Raw genomic sequence first — 21,941 nt, forward strand, 5'->3', positions numbered from 1 at the left:
TGCATAATATTCATTGAAAATTAAAAAGTTTATAATTTACATTAATTGTATGAAATTCTGTAGCTTGCTTTTCTGGAATCTTTGTAATTATCTTTCAAAATTTGCAAACATTTTCTTTTTAATTCTGAAATAGATTATCACATATTTAGAGACTGATAGGAGAACAAATGTAAACTTGCAGTATATAGGAAGAATTAATCATTTCCACTGGAGGAATTAAAAGTTATGAAAGTCTTCCAGTAATTTTGATTAAAAGTAAAGACATCCTCTTAAACCAGAAAATAAATCTCAATTCATTTCCTGAATCAATTAAACTATTTTTTCTGCTTTTTCATCTGAACACATATACTTGACATTTTTCATGTTGAGAATTTTATATAGGCCAACATTATAGTAAAGAGATTTTATTTTAAAAGGAATTACATGGCATAGCTAATTAATCAAAAACTTTATTCTATTAAATTCAGGTGTTTTGCTTTGGTGTGTCACAGAATGGAACATTGTCTCGCAGCAGCTCCTTTCTTGGTAGAAGCACTGGAAGAAAAAGACATTACTTGTTAGATTTCCTACGCTATTGTTTAAACAAAAGACCATTGTCTTTCTATTCCTCTAACAATAATGGAGATTGTAGAATTAGAAGCAGTATTTTCTACAAATAGCAATTAGCTAAACTAATTACAAATATATGTATTTAAATGATCTGCCCACTGGAAAGACCATTCAATATTCTTCATCCATCCATCCATCCATCCATCCATCCAATTTGTCATTTTGCCATAGCCAGGACATTTCAGCAAGTGATGGCATCTGTCTAGGCTTGGAAATTAAGCAGAGTTGGAATTAGTTGGAATTAGGAAAACATAATAAATTGGAGAGTTAACTATAAAGATTTCATTATTGTACAAATAACGATAATAATAATAATGATGATATTTCTTCAATATTCCTCTATACATTTAAATTTAAGAACTACTTGAAGCTAACAATCACTGTGCCATAAACAGAACATGAAATTTGATTAAATCCTGAAAGGTAAACACATATACCTCTATAAACATACCTAATAAATCAAATACACTATACCAAGTTTAGTTTAGTATATGCAGTACTCAGTATTAAACTGTCTACTTTAATAGAAGTTGAAAAGCGGAAAATCTTTACTTACACACTTTGTTGGTATCCACGAAAACACCTTGTAGGACACATGTTCTAAGTATAACTTCCACATCTGAAGCAAATTTTATCAGCTGTGTGGAATTGAGAAGCAGAATTCAGAATAATTCCCCAATATATTTTACTTCCTGAATATCCATGAAATGTCATTACCTTACAAGTCTATTATACATTTCATAACTGAAGCTTTCAAAAGATGTTATCTTTGATGCTGAAATTACTATATTTATTTTATATATGCTTTAATAGAATATGGATTTTTTCTAGAACAGGCAAGATATATTCATCATGAGGAGAAGACTTAATCATAAAAACAATGCATTTCCTTCCAGAACAGAGCAAAAGGGACCTTTTCAATATATTCACTTTATAATCTCTTAAGAGTACCTGAAACTGAGTTTGTTTAATGATCTCTCTTTTCCTCTTTGACATTATATTTTTATTCTTCTAATATTAATATTAAATATTCATGTTAAAATCTTTAAATAGCTTATGCTGCACTTACTGCTAGAAATCCATACAATGCCATCCTATTGCTCCAAAGCAGCAGAGCTCTAGCTGGACAGCTGCTAAAAAGATCTCACACTTTATTAAAACACAAAGCCATATAGCAAGAATATACTACTTGATACACAGGTATTAATTACTGTAGCTTATTTTGGTTTCAGAATGCAGTGTTATAATTTTATCATCAGGTTCATGAATAATTTGACAGTCTGTTCCTCCAAATACAAATAATTATCTGCACGAGTCAGCTTGTAAGAATATCTGAGATACTGACTGAAAGAATAACAATCCATGAAAAAAATATTTTATTTATCATATTTTTATCACCACCCATCTCCCCCACATGGGGGAAAAATGCATGTCTTTCCTTTAGCCATCCGTTTTCAACCATCTAACATTTTGTGAAAGCTACATAAATTCATTTTTTACAGTTGGGATTTTAATATTGTCAAACACATGACCACTTGCTGAATTTGAGATAAGTTTTTTTCTTCAGGCAAGAGAACCTAAATATCAGTGATTCAGGGGATTAGACATTGCTGTTCCAATTTTAAGGGGGAGAGAAAATTACAAAATAACATAATCTACTATGCCAAATTCTGCAAGAAGACTCTTACATCAAAGATTGGTTCAGTTAAAGATGTCCATTTACCTATCCTGTATGCACATAAGTACTTGTTCCTGTTTTACAAGCAAATTATTATTCCTTTGAACAGATTCTTCAAAAATGCCTTTCTCCCTAATCTCTCTCTTTTCCCCTGTCAGATCCCCTGGCATTCAGTTATAAATGGTGGCATTTGTAGGAAAAGAATTCAATGAGTGGGGGAATGTTTCTGAAATGGAACAACAAAGAAAGCTTATTCACTAGTTTGGCACAGGTGGCAAAATATAACCCTTATTAGCTCATATGCTAATAAAGTTCAAAATAACAGTTATGGTAAGGGTGGAGGGGATTAGTAACGTATTCTGTTAAACAGAGAGGCAACAAAATTGTGGGCCAGTGTTTCTCAACCTTGGCAACTTTAAGATGTGTGGATATCAACTGCCAGAATTCCCCAGCCAGCAAGGGGTTGTTAGGGGACCCCATGTTAGGGGACCCCATACAATTCTCTTCTCTTCAAGCTACAACAAGAATTCTGCAAGAGATAGCATTCTAAGAAGAAAAATGAAGTAACTGTTGTCTCTGCTCAACAGCTGCTTGCTCCTAATTCATCTCTGATTATTGCTTTGCACTGTCTTTCCCTTTGAATGTGAAGCAGAGAAAACTACCAGCATGAAACAGAGATTCAGCCACTGACTTTCAAGCTGTGGTTTCCAATATAAAGGTACAGATCACATTTGTATTTTGTCAGTTTCACTGTATGGTTTCTCTTCTCAGAGAACAGTTAAGAATGCTAATTTTACGAAGACAATCACAATTGTTTGCTCGTAATCTCTATCCTCTTCTTGTTCCTAATCTCCTCTGTGTAGTTAATACAACAACTTAGTACACTTTGTAATAGTTAAGCTATCTTAAGTTGCAGTGCAGAGTTGTACTTAATAGCAAAAACCAATTTCTATGCAAATACCTCAGCTATTTTTTCAGGAGAAGTCTCATCTTTATTACTTTTGAATTCTTCATTTATCTTAAGTCTTGCAGCTGAATAAAAGGAGAGAGAATGGGGATTTTAAAAATTCTATTTATTCAGCTTTTCGTTAGCAGATAAAATAGATTCTTCTATAACATATTATTTCAGTTAGCCATATACCATCGAATGTTACCAGATCCCTCATATATTGGATTGAAGATATTTAAAAAGATGTAGTTTGTTTCCTCAACAGCTAAGTTACAATATATGGAATTACAAAATGTCACTAAAAATCCCAAATGCGAGTTATATCTAGAAATAACTATTGCTCTGATTGATATTAAGTATTTTCTGGAGAAAATGATCAGGGATTCTATATTCCCTTAATGATAATGTTTGACTCAATTAATATGACTGTGCTCTGCTAGAACCACAAACAATAAGATATGCCTGGTAAGCAGCTGACCAAGTTAAGCATGTTGTAGGAACATCAATCTTTCACCAAGTAAGGATCCAATCACCTGGAACTTTAGAAGTCAAGTACAGCATTTTGAATTCCATCTAGGAACATTTAAGATAGCACTTAACATGAATAGTATATTGCTGACAATACATTCAAAGCAGCTAACAAATCTATTATATATTACACAGTACAGTATTAGCTGGTATGATCTTTCTGGAAAAATGACATTATTGAGGAATGAAATGACAGCATTTTTAGAAAAATTAAACACAGTACAAGAAAGTGCATACCATTTTAGATAAATGAAAATGCATACCATTTAGAGAAATGAAGCCTTGGAGCAACACTTCATCATACTGATGATGCAGTTTTACTCTCCCATTCAAGATATGCCTTAAATGTCCTCTGAATACTGCAGGCAAAATTCCCACAAAATAAATTGGGGGAAATCTAAGACCCTGATCTTTGAGAGGAAATTCAACTGCCATAAATGGCTGGTTTGGGACCATCCAGTTGAGCAGGTGAGATGCTTTAGGTATCTTGGCTTAACTTTTACCACTCTTGTCCTAGTCAACCCACTGTTGTTCTGTTTTTCAGAAGTCAGAAGCCATTTTATTTTTGCTTCTGTGTTTTTTTTATTCAAATGAGATGCTACATTCCAGCTCCAATTGGAAACTGTATTGCTAAGCTGGCCACACAACTCCTATATGGAGCTTCTCCCATGTGGATAAAAATAGTATCTCAGGGGCTCTGTAATATTCAGGCCCACTTTTTGAAAGTCCTCTTAACACTACTCCACTATGTACGAAATGCCGTAGTCCTTTCAGACAAGACAAAGCCCATTGGAAGCCAGAGCATGCTGCAACTAAACTAGCTCAAAATGTATGTGTTCTATTCCACTTTGGGATTACTTTCTTACCTTGTTGATGACCCATTTATTAGTTCCTAATTTAAAATTATATTCCATAAAATTAGCCAAATTGGCTTTTCTCCAGATCACCTATTTTTAATGGGGCATACTTCAGCTTTTTATTAATTAGGCAAAGGTTCTGGGATATAAGCTCACAGGACTTGATTAATAAAACTAACCCTGTTTTCCAGTTTGTTTAGGCATCTATTACCAAACAATTGGTGTATGGCCTCATATTTAACCCATGTAAGTCATAGTTCTTAAATCAGGTCACTTTTGCCGAGGCGTGATTAAACGTCTTTCCATCACAGATCTGGATGAGATAAAACTTTATTTCTCCTTTATTGATTTTTCAACCAGGCTTTTAAAACCATGTTTAAACATTTTATCTTACCTGAATTTAGGCCTCTGTGACTCTGGCAGTAGCCAAATTTTTGGCTGCCATGATTAGATGCATGAAAAAACTATTTTCTGAATGATCTGTTTCCCATGAAATGTCAAAATGTAAGTTGTTTTCTTTCTTATTATGCTAGTTCTTGGGTCCTTTGACTATACTATAATAAACTTTTCATTCATATTGATCTTTTTTTTCTTATCTGGTTTCAACTGAGTTGTTCTAATGCATGAGTGCATATCCCTTCTTTATTTAGAAAATCAAAATAACTTAATGTTGTGCATTGAATGCGGGACAAAATATATATTGAGATCATGAAGCATAATACAGTATATTGATAGAAGGTCCAGAGAGTTTTACATTATTTTAAAATTTCAGGAAAAATTTTCAAGTATCCATAGCAAGGATGGAAAATCAAGGTTTAGAACACACACATTTAAATGATAGTTGAGTGATGAAACAGGTTTTTATCCTGAAGTATATATGGATGAAAAAAATGAACAGCTTTGTTTTTCTGACCTCTCCATATGGAATCAACCTGCAAAAGTCTGATTTATTTTAACAGTCTCCTTTGAGGTTGCAGGGGAGAGAAAGAGGGTTCTTGTTCCAGCAGCCCTCCTGCAAATTTCAGTCCCTTCTCCAACAGCTTCTTGGTGGTGAAGCTGGTAAGTCATCTCCCTCTTACACATATTTGATCTGAATGCACGTGTGCCAGCTTGAAGTTAGCCAGGCAGACTTCATCTTCTCATCTGACTGAGGAAATCTCTTTGGGGTCATAATATGAGACTTGTAGATACATAGAGGAAATTGCATCTTTTAAGATAAAAGCATGGAAAGAAAGACTGATTGAATAAACAGTGAAGCAATTAGAATTCAGTACTGGGGAATTTTATAATGAAATAAGATGGACTCAATGCATATACAGAATGACTTTTCAGAAAAGCATAGAGGTCCAAACACAACCTAGCAGTTCGAAAACATGCAAATGTGAGTAGATTAATAGGTACCGCTTCGGTGGGCAGGTAACGGCGTTCTGTTTAGTCATGCCGGCCACATGACCACAGAAATGTCTACGGACAAACACCGGCTCTTTGGCTTTGAAACGGAGATGAGCACCGCCCCCTAGAGTCAGACACGGCTGGACTTAATGTCAAGGGAAACCTTTACCTTTTTTACCAAACACAACTGCATACTAGAATTAATAATCATACCTTAAAACTATGTTTTTAAGTAGCCTTCTGTTGGAGAAGGGATTGAGCACTTGTTCCTTTCTCAACGCTCAAAAAAGCCATAGAGCAGGCCTGCTGGAACAGGATTATGGCTTTTTCTCTCCTCTGCCATTTCAAAGGAGGGCATTTTTCAAAAAATCATGCTAAGAATTTTTGCAAGTTGACTCACATAGTTGTTAATTACTATGTAAAAAGTTCCACAACAAACTTCATAAAAGTTTACAGCAGCTTCCCTCAACACAATTGTCTTCAGGTGAATTTATACTCCCATAATTATTAGCATAACCAACGCTGGCTAGAGATTATGGGAGTAGGGCACCAGTTGCAAAAGGGTGAGTGATACTATAATATATACATTAGATGTTAGGGTGTGTTACAAACTTGTTTTACAAAAAACACAAGAATTCTTACCGTCTAAGCTTCTGGTGTCATTTTTGAAAACATTCTGCCTTGTCCTATGCAAAACCTTGAAAACTTTCAAGACCTGTAAATGCAACAGAATGTTAAAAGTTTTACATTCTCATGTTAGAGAGGAAGCATCATTTGCTCAGTTAAATTTGAAGAATATCAGGGAATCAAAATATAGAAAATCTCCAAGAAAAAACATTTGGTCAAAGGAGAATGAAATGAAAAAGATTCCTAGAAGCAGCAACTAAAGTCTGATATGATAGCAAGCAACTCACATTCCTCACTCTCACTTGGATCCTGGTTTGTGGTGACATCAGTGAAACTCAGAGCAGAAAAGACCATAATATGATGGGTATTAGAGCCATAAATTCTTTGTCTGATTCTTAGATAGGCAAGCCTCCAGAAAGTGACAGAAAAGTTGTTAAAGAAGACATTTCACAGATATTCCAGAAATAACAATATATCTGACACAATAGTTTAAGATTTAAAAAATTTAGTTTTTAGTTTAAAAAGTCAGATTGGCCCTGACCTTATTGGCCTTCTGGAAGGGCCTGAAGACTTGGATTTCCCATCTTGCCTGGGGATCTGGTAGTGATGATGCAGAGCCTGCTAGATGGTTACATTATTAGCATGTTGGACTGCACCCTTGCTGAAAAACCATTTTTTAATGGTTTTTCATAGTTTTTACTGTTTTAATGTGTTTTTAAAATGTTTTTGTTGTCATGATTTTGGTTACTTTTTAAAAATGTTTTTGTGTTTTTAACTTTGTGAGCTGCCACGTATGTGAGTTGGGCAACATACAAATAAATAAATAATAAAATTTGACAGAGATGATGCTATCTCAGGGCATCTGGTCATAACTATGTTAAACATGAGATATGGACAATTAAACAAGTATTAGATTAGGAAGAGAGCCAGTAGGGTAGAGTGGCTAAGGCATTAAATGGGAACCAGGGAGACCGGGCTTCAGGTCCACCCTTAGCCATGGAAATTCTTTCCCACTCTCTCTCAGCCCAAAGGTTTGCTGTTGTGGGGGAAAAATGGAAGAGGGAATGCTGCCTTGAGCTACAGTTCTGAAGGAAAGGCAGATGTAAATCTGATAAAGAAACACACAGGTAAACTCCTGTTGAAACCACTCTTGCCATCTGCTCAGTTACTTCTTGCATACAGTTCAGATAGACAGTTAACCAACTCCTTTACATGCCTTGGTTGTTTGGGTGAATGCTGCACTATGCTAAACTAATCTTTTGATACTATTTTTGCCCATGTTAACCTATAATAGAACTGTCTTTTAGTAAAAAGAGAGAAAGGTACTTGAATCAGAGAATTGTTTAAAGATAGAAATTGTGTAATTATACACCAAAAAATCAAACTAAGAGAAATTCGTATTTCAAAAATGCTTAAGTGTGGTAATGGTTTAATTAAACAGAGACAGACATGGGTATTGTTTTTAATATAGAACAATCATATTATTAGCAGTAAGAATCCTTATAACACTTATTTTTGCAAAATCCAGTTCTTAGTTTATACACAAATAGGTGGAAAAGAAATTTTAAAAGTAAAGTAACTGTTTTCATAGTTCTCACATTTGACAGTGTGGAAAGAAAGATATAAAGAGTATCTAACAGATAAGCCAAAAACTTCATGATACCAGCCTGTTTAATTTGACCAGTGGAGTGGGAAAAACTCCCATAAACATACTAATTGGTTAGGCAGAAAGACCAAAATACAGTAATGACACCGGAAATATCCACAAATCAATTTAAATTGGCATGAATACTGTTTTATAGGAAGAAGAGAAAGAAAAGTATCCTCATGAACTGAGATAGCATCAAAGAGAGTAGACAGCAGAATGCAAGTATAGATTTATAGGTTATTTTGTTGCAATGCTTAACATTTTTATAACATGCACAATTATCAGGGATTCCATAGATGTATCTTTCCAGGTCAAAAGGGGCATCACCTACTGAATTTCTGCTTGTCCTATAACTATTAAGGATACATGAGTTTAAGAGAAGAAACAAAAGTGGCAATAGTAGTTTTTGTGGATGGGGGTGAAGCAATAGACATTTCTTCTCATTCAACATAAAGTCTTTGTACCCATTTAAATAAGAACCAGTTTGGTGTAGTGGCTAAGGCATCAGGCTAGAAACTGGGAGACCCTGAGTTCTAGTCTCACCTTAGGCACCAAGCCAGCTGGGTGACCTTGGGCCAGTGACTTTCTCTCAGCCCTAGGAAGCAGGCAATGGCAAACCACTTCTGAAAAATCTTGCCAAGAAAACTGCAGGAATTTGTCCAGGCAGTTGCCAGGAGTCAACACTGACTCAAAGGCATACACACACGCACACACACACCATTTAAAGAGTAAAAAACAGATTAAGACAGAATGGCTTATTCAAGACTGTGAGAAATTCAGGGCTCATTAATTATGTTGAACTGTAAAATTGTGTTTATTAGCTTCTGTCTTAGTGTGTTGTGTAGAGTTGTATACAATAGGGCTCTACAGCATTTTGGAGGAAGTTTTCAAGGATTCATATACCATATTCATATTCTGAAAATCAATCATAATAACAATGTAGTCAGGCAGTAGAGCAAGAAAAGTCAGAAAAAGTGGAATAAAAACATCTCTTACACATTCATAGGTGCCATATTTTGCATGCATTCTAATTATAAGACAGTCTCATATCCCTCACACTATGTTCTCTGGCCAACAGCAAAACACTACACCAACACCCCCTTCCCGCCCCCGCCCCCGCCCCCGCCCCCAAACACTATCTAGCCTGCGCAGCCGCACCAAGCCATCAACGAACCTCTGCCCTTCTCATTGCTGAAGCCGCTGCTCTTGGAGGAAGCTGTATAATAGACGTTTCCGGGAGGGACAGCCACGCCCACCAGCGCACGTTATTGGTTCCATGTGACCCAATAGAGAACGACGCTTCCACGACAACCACAAATCAGCGAGTATCTTCCTGTCCAGCATCCTAAAACGGGAAGAGATAAAAGATGACTCGAGAGCTACACATATAGAGTAGGACAGTTACCTGCAATGTGAGAGGAATAAAACGGGAGCAAATCTGCAGGAAAGGGAACGGAGCGTGAAGCATCAGCATTCCGCTGACCTAGTGTTTTTCAACCTCATCAACTTTAAGATGTGTGGACTTCAACTCCCAGAATTCCCCATCTTAAAGTTGCTGAGGTTGAGAAACACTGCTGACTATGCACAAAACAGAGAACAATTTGAATTTTTTTTACAGTTAATTCAATCCTTAGGTTTAATAGTAATCTAGACTATATTGCTTCATCTTCTCATTTTTCAAGTGACTTTTCAAAAACATAACAAACAGATAACATTCTGGTCTGGTTTTCAAACTATGATTATTACTAGGTATGGACTTCTCCCCCCTCCCATTTTTTTGTCTGTTTTGTCAACATCTTTTTGTGATCCCCCCATCTCAAAAATGCAAACCTGCAGTTGAATAAATAACGGATATAAAGGCAATGCAAATTAGGAAAAGAAATGTTAAAATATAAAACTGATTACTAGAGAGGGTGGGCAATGACTGAAAAGAAAAGGCGACAGCTATGTATAAAACCTATACTAACTTATGAGAAACGCTGAACTCATTTAGTGTATAATTATTCTCAGCACTTTATTGCCGCATCATACGATTGCCCCCCCGCACTTGCTGCTCTTCGGGAAAGGACGCAAAATCAAGAATAAAATGACGGGCAGGGAATCGACCAGTAAGATGGAGAGTTCTATCAGCGTATCGCTTTGATAGGGCAGTCTTGTCGTTTGTTTCCCACCCTACGCTCGCTATTGGTCAACTCTAGGGGGTGGGCCCGGGGTGTAGAAGGTAGGAGGTTCGAGGCGCCGGGCGCTTCTCGGGCGGAGATGGCTGATGAGATCCGCAAGGCTCAGGTGGCTCAGCCGGGCGGGGACACCATATTCGGAAAAATCATCCGCAAAGAGATCCCCGCCAAGATAATCTTCGAGGATGAAAAGGTGGGGAAGCGCGGATGAGCTCGGCGGCTCCTCCTCCTCCGCTCTTGGGAAGAGTCCGCACTCTCATGGCTGCGGCCATAAGCGGCCCAGGTCCATTTGCCTTTTCTAGCCACATCGCCGGGCTGGACCGCGACTCGCATGATTTCAAGCCCCGCTCCGTGGCTGCGTTGGCTTGGAACTGTAATCCCATGGTATGTGGGTGGGGTGCAAAGCGAGTGCCTCGCTCCCTTCCCCCTTGAAGCCAGATAGGCGGCTTTGGAAAGCCACGAGCAGGCTCTCAAGCTCCCCCACCCCCCTTCCTCCACGTTTTCTTTTTTTCCTGAAGCGTGGCTCACGGAGGTAGACTGCTTTTGCACGTGGAGGCTCTGTTTTTCGTGCCTCCTCCTCCTCCTCCTCCCCTCGCCCCCGGAGAACGAGCGAGAAGGATATGTTACCTGCAGGTAATGGGTCCGCCCCTGAGTCCTTACGTTTTCCGTTCCGAAGATGAAACTTCTTCAAATTCTTTAGCGTAATTCTAGCAAGGCAGAGATCAGGGGACTAACTCCCCCCACCATTGCAGCCTCTTCTTCTTAATTAGAAGATAAATTTCAACTACTGGGCCCTTGTCCCTGCATGGTGTTTGTATAATTTCACATACACATGGCAGGAATATGATTTCTTTTTTCTGCTCTGTCCTCATGATATCTTCATTTCATCCCAACCCATAATGACTAGAAAAGGGAATGCTATGTACTTTCTCTTTGCGCTTCAGGAGGAAAAGTGCAATATAAATCTAATAAATAAGTAAATCATTGGACTTTTCTTCAAAGTAATAGGTGACAGAGCCTAACAGATTTTGTACACCTTTGGGCTAGGTCAGACTGAGGGAGAAAACACTAGTATATCTAAGGCCAATGTAAGATTGTTTCACGCCTGTGCTGAGGACAAGATGAAGACACCATAGGAACATGCTAGAAAAATACGTTGCCGGAGCATGTTACTGCCATGGTTAGATGCAAATGAGGAAAAGCCTATTATGAGCAAACCCAATCCCTGACTTGTCTCTTCCCTCTAAATCCAGGAATTAAGTAAAAATAAAACCTGGTTTGCAATTCCCAACTCTAACTGCAAAGGAAGAGTCCCAGGCTGGAGAAGATTTGCTCCTTAGGGCCTCTGAAGACATTCTGATACTTCCTTCTTTCTCTGTGGCTCTATTTTGGCTACAGTCTTGTCTGTACTCAGTCTATGATTGGAAGGAGTGTTATCATTTTTAGCCAGGTTATTTTTAAGGATCCTAGTAGAGTGATATTTTAAAAACGTGTGATTGCAATTCAACAAATCCATTTGGATTTCTCACAGTCTTCATGTCCGTAACCCCTAATAAAGTTTTGCTTGAATTGTTAATTGTTAAACTACTAAAGCAGTGCCTTTTTCCATTCAGTGCCTTGCGTTCCATGACATTTCTCCACAAGCTCCAACTCATTTCCTCGTGGTCCCCAAGAAACCTATTGCTCAGTTGTCTCAAGTGCAAGATACTGATGAAAATGTAAGTATTGCAAAAGGGCTTTTTATTTGGTAGCAGCCAGGTTTTCAGTAAGAGTTACTTCAGAGCAAAGTTTGAGAGATCTGAAGAACAATGGGTGAAGTTTTGGCATGTTGGCTGAACCAGCAAAAGCTCAGAGTTTTATGCGAGTGATGTAGGGTGATCATAATATACATGTAACACTAAAGGATATACATTTAAGTTTTCAAGAGTTTTGTTCAAGGCTTTATTTTTTAAAAATGTTACAGATTTGATTGAAAAGAAATCAGCCCCCCCTCCCAGATTAGTTTCATATTTGTCAACAGAAAGAGCTATTTTCTTAGCCTATGGGGGTGGTGTGGTGGAAGGAATATATTATTGATAGCATGAGGAATGGTAAATTTTCCTGGAGAATTCTATAATTTGGCCATATAATTTTGTATTAAGACTATGGTATTTTATCAATTTTCTTTGAGCTTATACTGTAATTCTTAAAGCAGGTAAAGTTCATATACTATACATTGTGCAAATGATAGAGCTACTTAATTAATAAATGTAGGTTTAAAAATAACTGGCATTGCTGCTAAATAACTTCAGAATGTATTACTGACCTTCATATCTGCTGATCAAACAGGATTTTTTGTTATAGGCAAGAGACCAACAGTTTGTACTTTTAAATAATGTTAAGGTGGATGCTGCTCTTCTTACATCACTGGCTGCAAAGAAGACCTTTGTTAAATTTTAATTGGAAATGTGTTTTTTTAAATTCTGTCAATTTTGTTTTCTTCAGGAATTATTAGAGTAGATTACATATTTTTATTCATTTCCAAAAACAGATGAAGACTAATGGGATGTTACCTGATCACTTGAGAAGAAATGTACAACAGAGTTAACTTCTCTTTCTTTTATCTTTATTTGAAGCTTTAGTGTGTGCAGTTAAGCAAAGCAGTGGACCTGCAGATAAGGAATATAAAATAATCCTTATTTGCTGCCAGAAGCCCTGTTTGTAAGCTTACTGATAGCCCCAAATCTTTCATAGTAAAATTAATAGTTTTGTAGTCTATTCTAGATATAATAAATTGGTCTAACTGTGAATATATATCTTTTGGAGATACTGTGTTGTCAAAATCAGATTTCAGTGGTTAGCTCCAATGGTATCTGGGAGCATTAACCTATCTTGGACTGAGAGTACCTAGATGGTTAAACTGAACTGAAATATATTATTATAAGATATAAGAACAGATTTGGATGGATAGGGCTTACTTAAATTGAGCATCTGTAGAAGAAATAACATTTCTAAAATGAATGTTTTGCATGAATAATTTATAACTGACATCCTTTATTCCAAAAATCTAGTTTCAGAAATTTAATGCCTTGTTTCAAAGGGCTATTTGGGGAAATGGTACGCTTCATTTTTCACCAAAGATGCTTCAGTTTTCAAGGAAAAAGTTTTTAATTTTTCACATTCAAGTTTAGCCCATATAGCGGATCTTTTTTCTTGAAATGATGATTGGCAAATTTTGCTTTCTGGAACCTTGCCCTCGTGGGCTATCTTGGTATTAGCATATTTAGTTAGGTCCAGCTATCTTGGAAGCTGTGGAAATCCGTCTTACTAATTTTTTTTTTCATTTGTTCAACATCTTTTAGGAAGCATTCTTTATGTTCAGCTAATTATTGGAGATTATGGTGCTCAGAATGTAACACTGGATTATATGATGTGGTCAAGTAATAGCTTCTGTTTAAAATGAAGAATTTCATATATTTGTCAGAAAATGCATTGATTTTTGTAGGCTTATTTTCTTTGAATTAGAGACCAGTGGTTTGGCAGTTAACAGGGCAGTAGAAATTGATATTGTACAGCTTTAAGATTTAAAAAAAATAATATTACAAAACTGGAAGGATACCCATTCTCAGACGGTTATACAGTGGTTAGGGAAACTAAATACTTTTGCTGTATTTGAAAAAAATTCAAGAAGACTTCTTGCCAGAAGTCCCGTTTCAACCTCATTTTGAAATATGCTTCGGGTATACTAGTTCTTACGTTTAGTTTCTCCTTCCCACTTGCCTCAGGCAAGGGTTGAAGATACAGGCATTATTTCTTTTGGGAGGAGATAGAACAGCAAACCCTCCTATTCTGACCCTGCCTTGCTAGAGAGGGCACACCCATCTTGTTGCTCATCCAGCAACTCACATGGCCAGGATCAGCTGAATTACCAGATGTCTCCCCTCCATTTTTTCTATTTCACATTCTCTTCTGCATGGCCCATTACCGTTACCGTGGCCAGCAAGGTCATGGCCAGCAGTGCTCTGCCTGTGGAGAATTGTAGGAGCAATTCAGTTGCTATGGCCAACAACAGGTACTGACTTCCACCTCCTGTTTCTTCACTGCACTCCCCTCAGAAGACCTTAACCAATACCGTGGCTGTCAAGGTGTCAGCCATGAATCAGGCAACAGTAAGAGTCTCTGAAGCTGCTACTCCATGGACTGCCAAGGCTTCAGAGGGGACTGGAGCTGGTGACTCTGGGCATCCAAATTTCCCATCCCCCTTCACAAATGGGACAATAGTTCTAGTTCTCATCATCTGGTTCTGCTAGGTAATATCCCTCCTTGAAGGCCTTTGTGACCCTACAGTCACCAGAGACACCTGGGGAAGGCTAAGGCTGGCTATGGCTTCCTCAGATCAGGCCTGAACTAGTGTTACCCACCCCATGAGAAATAAAATGAGTGAGAAACACCGTATCAAGGCTACTCAATTGAGATGACCCTAGGAGAGAGAGTAGGAGAAAATTGTGCTAATCCCTGTCCTTCTCTTCTACACCAACAAAAATACGGAGGCAAAGGCAGTAGGACATTAGGGTATACCTACCATTACTTTTGTCCCTACCACACCCAATGCAGATTCTTGGGTGGGGGAGCAGGGAGGGGGAGGCAGAGACCCTGAAAATAAGTTGCACTAGTCTCAACACCATCCAAAGGGTATTGCATTTTTCCCACCACCAAAAATGGAAGATACAGACACCAATGGGCAGGAGACTAATGGAATTCTATGGATCCACATAATTTTGTATGCACAAGTCCAAAAGATGGTCTTAAAACCATAGAGTTGACCCCATCCCGTCTAATCCTGAAGGCCATAAATCACATCTGAAGCATTCAGGTGCTCAAACAGGTTCTTCTGTTTTGAGAGAAGTATGGTTGGGTCACGACCATTCAGCAACCATTCAAAGTTACAATAGTGCTGAACGAATGGTACAGAGTTATGGCTGTTGCAGTGTCCCTGTAGTCACGTGATCATGATCCAGGTGCTCAGCTTCTGGCTCACAATTACAACATTGCAGTGAGCCGCAGCCATGTGATTTCCAATGTTCCCTACCAGCTTCCTACAAGCAAAGTCAGTGGGGAAGCTGGCAGGAAGTTAGAAGTTGTGGTCATGTGAGGTCCTGTGGAGTCCTTGCTTAACAATAGCAACTGGGACTGCCGGAATTGCCTTTGCTAAATGACAGAGTCACATGACGTTGCGCTTTTCCAGTCCCAATTGCTGTCATAAGCTGAGCACTACGTACAATAAAATCTGGATAGTTCTTACTATGTAAGGTGTAGAAATTATGGCTGGACATCCTAGCCAAACTTCACTGCCTTATACAGTAACTATCTGTGAAGCCCAGTGCTGTCACAGTTGTTAAATTTCCAAACAAGGTTTATTTGGATTGCATACTATATTTAGTTATAAATATCTAGAAGCTCAATAAATAATACTTACAGTATTAAGTACTTACAGTATTAAGTAAACACACTTTGTATTGTTACATTTTCAGTATACTCTAAGGGTGAACACTACTCCTGTTTAGTAGCTGCCATGGCTAATAACAGATTTCTTAATGGTTTCTTACTTTCCCCAAGTTTCTGCCTTGAATGGCTTTTTAAAAGTTAGTTATAATAGAGTATGAGGAAATGTTGCATCTTCTCTAAACTTTTATGCCAGTCTAGAAGAAGGAAGAACTGGGTTTCAGCCTTTTTTTTTTTTTTTTGCTGTCACTGAGATAATCTTCAGTGCAACAGTCAGTAAATCTGCAGAAAGGAACACCTGAGATGGTGGCTGAATATGCAAGTTGCTTTCCCCTTTTTAAACTGTATGTTCCCCACTTGTGTTGAATAGCTAGGTTCACACGTACTGATGCTGAAACTGCACTGTATGAGTACACTCTTCATATTGAACTTGATTTTTGTTTGGCTATTCTGTGACGTTTGTTTGTTTGTTTATTTTCCTTTATGTCTTAGAATGGTGTGTTTTTCTTTTCTTTTTCAGCTTCTTGGACATTTAATCATTGTGGGCAAGAAATGTGCAGCTGAATTAGGCCTGACTAGAGGATTCCGAATGGTTGTGAATGAAGGTCCAGATGGTGGTCAATCGGTCTATCATGTGCATCTCCATGTGCTTGGGGGACGTCAGATGGATTGGCCTCCAGGCTAAGAGTCTGACGGGAAGAAAAAATTGTCCTCAGTCAGTTGAATGTAGTCCACACTTGTTTTGAAAATACAGCCCCTGTCAATAATACCGATTAATCTTTCTTGTGGAACACAATTATAAATTTTGCCCATAAATCAATAAAGTTTAAGCATATTGGATTCTTTTTTTCCCCTTGTCATATTATCTAACATAAATTTGTACAATCAGACCTGGGGCTATATTTAGCTTCTAAAAGCTTTGGATGCAGCACCCAGAAACTTTCCAAAATTTGCTTCTAAATTGTAATGTTAATGTGTTAGAAAAGAAAGTATTAGCTGTATCAGGAACAATCAAATTGTGTTTAACTTTAATATTCTTTTTCAGTATTTTTGTTAAAGTAGAAAGCTCAAAAATGCACAGGTGGAATTCTGAAAATAACATTAGCACTTTATACGCCTGGGTATTTTCCTTTTGCTTCTCAAAATGCTGTTTTCTTTGCTGAAATTAATACACGTACCCACAGACACACCCTGAAGAAAGCCAAAATACATTCTCAAAAAACTTAAATGAGCCAAAGACTCTACATAATGGCTTAACATCAGTGCAGATGGGTGTTACTAGGCTGCAAGGGAGTAACCTGTCTTATTCATCCTCTCAATGGGCATTTTGGGGCTTGCCAAGCTCACGGTGGCAGCCATTTTGTAACTAGGCGAACTCCCCTCTCATGGCATTTTGAATGCCCACAAGATAGTAGAACGTACTTGCTGTGGAAGTGCAGGTAAATCAAAATGTGATTCAAATTTGAGATTAAAAGATAAGATGTAGGGATGTGCAAACGGTTCTGTATTGGTGGGTCATGCCTGAGCTGAAACTGGATGCTTTGGTTTGTACTAGAACAATTTGGGGCTGTTTGGTTCTGTGCATGGATCAAAACAGTTGTTATGGGCAAAAGTGGGGATGTAAGAGCAGAAAAAAGCCAAAGACATTGATGGCAGTTGAGCAGAGAGAGGGAGATGTGCTGGGAAGAATAGAGGGACAGGACAGCTGATGGGATATGGGTTAGAGTGAGACAACTGTAGTAAGGAACAGGCAGATAAGCTAGTTCATCAGCAGCGGCTGAGGGAAGAGGGGGCACTGGGAAAGTTGGAGATGTAGATGGGCCAGTGGGATCTGCTGAGAGAAGAGAGGGAAAACTTGAAACAGCCTTGCCTTACTCAATTAAATCACTCCAGCATCACTCTAGGTTTTCTCTCGTTTAAAACAAAACTTTGGTTTTATTCCTGCCATGATCTGAAATGTTTGAGTAGAACTTCTAGAATGCAGTGTTCTGGGTTGAAAACCACACATTTTCCAGTATGTAGGTAGCCCAAGGAAAGTTCTACTAGATTAGAAACAATTCAAGATTTCATTCAGTACAAGATTCAGTCATAGACTATAATGGGGAAGCTTAAAAACCCCAGCTGCTTAATTTTTTGTTACAATGGGATGAAAATTGCAAGGATGATAAACTCTTTAGACAATGATACTTCTGCAGAGCTCCAGCTGGATAGCTCTAACAGTTTCACCACAATTACGTATGGTTTGTTAGATTGATAACCCACTTTTCCTTCAGGAGCACTCCCTCCTCCAGTTGTCCCCCACAGCGGCAACTTTAATTTAGTTTGGGCTGAAAAAGATTACCCAAAGTCACCCAGTGCATGAAGAATATACATTCAAATTTGCAGAAAGATGATGCATTTGACTTTGTACCACAGGGAGGCTGTGTCAGCTTCTGTTCATTTAATGATCAAAATACACAAATTGACCAGGGTGTCTAGCTTTCTGCATGTAACTGCATGCTGCTTGCGCAGCAGTTAAAAGATGCCTGAGGAGTGTGTGTCTGCAGCATTATTGTAGAGATAATATTCCACTATTTTGTAAGTCTGCACTATTACGTGATAGCATACTAGCATGCATGCTCATTAATTCAGTGAAAAAGGATTAGTACCCAGACAAGTTAAAAGAACACAGGATTATTTTTTCACAATGCGGAGAATGAAATGGACTGAAAATGCTGAACTGCAGACAGGGTGGACAAAGAATAATGGACTTAAGTCAGGCTAGGAGATGGAGAATAAATGAAGAGTGTGAATTTGGCAAAAGAGGATCACAAAAAGAGCAAACAATAACAACAACAACAATACATCTGAATCCCTCTTTATAAGCAAAACTGCCTAAACAAACTCTAACAGAAGAGCAAGGCATACCTAGCTTACCAATGCCTCCCAGATCTCATAGGCAGGATTAATGCCTATTAGTGAAGGAAGGTGGTAAAACTCACTGGCTAGCTAGTCACATCAATACTGAGAACCCATCTCAATGCTTCACCCTCCCTCTTTATGTCCATGTATGGATGAAAAGCTGCAAGTGTTTGGGACTGCAAAGCCAGAAAGTCTATCACATCTCCAAATCATCTTGTAACATTTCCAGAGATGTCTGATCTGATTAGATGCCTCCAATGGCCTGTGGGATTCAGTTTAGATTTGAAGGGATGATTTGATTGAAAATCTCTTGAACTGAATCAACACTTCAAAACTTCAGACGGCTCTATTACCCCTTCTTGCAAGGATAGGAAAAGAGTGGGAATATTTGCATGAACCAAGCCATAAACCAAGCAATCATCCAGCCTGCATGATTAACTAATGGCACAGCAAGTTGTGCAACCCCATGATAATGTATCAGATGGGTGTACCATGATTAAATTAACCATGAGGTAATGAATTATGCAATACAATCACCTATTTCAGGTTGAAGAGTATATTAGAAAGTGAAATGGCTTTCGCACACAGGATTTAAGTGCTAATTCTAAAGGGATTCTAAAATCTCAGCCCACACTATTTATATTTTAAAAAGTAACCTCTGTTGTTTTCTATGTTAAGAGATAAGAATCCTTTCAAATAGTCTTTTATTTCATTACTGGGGACTACCTGGTTCTTGAAGTGATCTTTTTCTCATTTTTTTCCTTCCACCCAAGTGCAAGAGAGTTACCTGCTTAGAACTACATTCAAATGCAGACTTGTGCTTTCATTGTCTCTTGATATCTTTCAATTATTTAAAAACTACTGTATGGAGATTCCTTTGGAATTTTTGCAGAAGCAAGACTTTTACCATTAGCAATATAATGCATCTTGTTTCAATGTTTTGCCAGATAGAAATGGTTCTTTGCAAGGATTAATATTTTGTCCTGGACAATGTTTTGAAACTAAATCATACATTTTATCATCAACAAAGCTGAAGAAAATTTGTTAATACTCACTCCAATTTTGCAGCTTTGGATCAAAATTGCAGAATGTATAATAAGACAATGCATATGGAATATAAGGAGTTGTTTGGTGCCTATGGCAGAAGGATTTTCACATTCAGCATTTCCCAGGCAAAAATCTTTCTTATGTCCTACAGGGAACCCTTTTAACCTTTCTTGCTCTGAGGTCTAGCAAAGAGCATGAAACATTGCAATGGTCTTACAATAGATTAGTTTAGAATCCTTCCTTTTAAACATTGTGATTGGAGACTGGAAACCCACTTACTGTAATTAGAAGCCTGAGCTGGTAATCCCTAGGCAACATTCCACTTCTCATCACTGCCCACTCTGGATTTTTCCTTATACAGAGAGCTTGGGAAGAAAGGTGTACAGTACAATTTTTACAGGCATGCTGTTTTTGTACTTGTGAATTACTAAACAAGCCTCAGGAGGTGCCAGTCTTGGCCTGCCTTGGACACTGCTTAAATCTGCCCAAATTTGTCTAACTTAATTCAGGATACCAATGAACAAAATGTACAGCCCCAGTATAAATTCCTTGTTTGATCAGTATTATTGGAGTCATTGCAAATAATTCATAGAAACACAAATATCTGAAAGACACTGAAAAGGAAGCCCTCAATGGAGAAAGCTATCTTTCTGGATGTGCAAATCAACACAGATCTATCTTGGCAAATGAGACATTGGAGCAGAGATATCCACAGAATCTGGTGGTTGCATCAGATTGATGAAACAAGGATTGCAATGTCACACTGCAAGCTTCTCCCTTGACTTACATGCCTACAATGACATCTCTTACAAAAGGAGCAGAGCTTGTGTCACAGTACTTGTTTCATCATTTGCCTGCCCCCACAAGTTCCTATATTACAAGATGTTCAGTAGAAGAAAAAGAAAATTCTGTTCTTAGATATTTAGGCGTATTTAGTTATGAGAGCTAGTTTGGTGTGGTTGAAAGCATTGGTCTAGAATCTAGGAGAACATGAGCTCTTGTTCTGCCTTAGACATGAAGCCAGCTGATGACTTTGGGCCAATTGCTCTCTCTCTCAATCCTAGGATGAAGGCAATCACAAGCCGCTTCTGAAAATGTTGCCAAGAAAACTGCAGGGACTTCTCCAGGCAGTTGCCAGGAGTCAAGACTGTTTTGAAGGCAGAAAAAAGATAATTAGCTGTCCAAGAAGAGATAAGTGGTGTCCAAGTTCATTTGGAGGAAGAATAAAACTTTATTGTGTAATGATAAGATATCATACTAGCATCTGGAAAACGCACATCAAATTCCCACCTAACTATAAAAATCACTAGCTGTATTCATACCACATGCTTAACCTGGCCAGCTAAAGACCTAGCGGATGCTCAATGTGGTTAGGCATTTTTGTGGCTTCAGTGTTGTGCAAATCTACTCCGTTTGGCTAGTTTATAGCTCACAGACCTAGACAACAGATTAATTCTGTATCCATATTGTGTGAATACAGCCACTGCAGGACTTCAAATCTGTTATAGTGCTTCTGCCTCCAAAATATTGTGAAAGTGGAAAGTTTGGGGAAAACTATGCAGGTGGCCTGGAACCTCTGAAGAAGAAGAGGAAGAGGAAGAGGAAGAGGAAGAAGAAGAAGAAGAAGAAGAAGAAGAAGAAGAAGAAGAAGAAGAACAACAACAACAACAACAACAACAACAACAACAACAAATGTTATAAATTTTATAATGGCATCACTATTTAAGTCCCTTTAAAGGGGAAAGGAAAATGTTGATTTTTAAAAAAAGCTGTATTAATCAATGACAAAGACTGGATAAAATCAGTGGATTTTTTTAAAAAAGCAGATCAGTTGTGAGTGAAGAAGATGAATAAAAAACAATTTTATGTTTCCATTTTGGGAGCCATAATGCAAAGAAAGATTTGTATTAAAAGGACCTTTCTAATGCTAGTCTTGCAAGGGAGCCATAATTCAGCTCTGTCTCATCTGCTTTTTAAAACTACTAAGAATGTTTTAATTTGCTTGTTGTTCCAGTGCAGGAGTTGTGCTAATCCGCTAGAATAGCTT

At 37.9% G+C, this 21,941-nt stretch overlaps 2 protein-coding genes across 4 annotated transcripts; one reads left to right on the forward strand and one right to left on the reverse strand.

Annotated features, from left to right (window-relative positions):
- Nucleotides 1-388: 388 nt before the first annotated feature.
- On the reverse strand, nt 389-9,610 carry LYRM7 (LYR motif containing 7). Of its 3 annotated transcripts, none has more exons than XM_063295258.1 (5): nt 9,463-9,610; nt 6,656-6,728; nt 3,249-3,319; nt 1,166-1,247; nt 389-534 (listed from the first exon to the last, which is right to left on the reverse strand). In XM_063295258.1, exons 1-5 carry the CDS (start codon nt 9,475-9,477, stop codon nt 464-466), a joined length of 312 nt encoding a protein of 103 aa, XP_063151328.1. In that variant the 5' UTR covers nt 9,478-9,610; the 3' UTR covers nt 389-463. The 3 variants fall into 3 exon arrangements, with proteins under 3 accessions (XP_063151328.1, XP_063151327.1, XP_063151329.1); XM_063295257.1 differs by lacking the exon at nt 9,463-9,610 and adding an exon at nt 9,285-9,372; XM_063295259.1 differs by lacking the exons at nt 1,166-1,247; nt 9,463-9,610 and adding an exon at nt 9,285-9,397.
- An 880-nt stretch (nt 9,611-10,490) lies between these two features.
- On the forward strand, nt 10,491-16,786 carry HINT1 (histidine triad nucleotide binding protein 1). The gene is made up of 3 exons (XM_063295260.1): nt 10,491-10,658; nt 12,079-12,183; nt 16,467-16,786. The coding sequence occupies exons 1-3, from the start codon at nt 10,548-10,550 to the stop codon at nt 16,629-16,631; spliced, it is 381 nt and encodes a 126-aa protein (XP_063151330.1). The 5' UTR covers nt 10,491-10,547; the 3' UTR covers nt 16,632-16,786.
- The last annotated feature ends 5,155 nt before the right edge of the window (nt 16,787-21,941 follow it).

Source organism: Candoia aspera, chromosome 2, assembly GCF_035149785.1.
Source record: "Candoia aspera isolate rCanAsp1 chromosome 2, rCanAsp1.hap2, whole genome shotgun sequence".
Taxonomy (NCBI): domain Eukaryota; kingdom Metazoa; phylum Chordata; class Lepidosauria; order Squamata; family Boidae; genus Candoia; species Candoia aspera.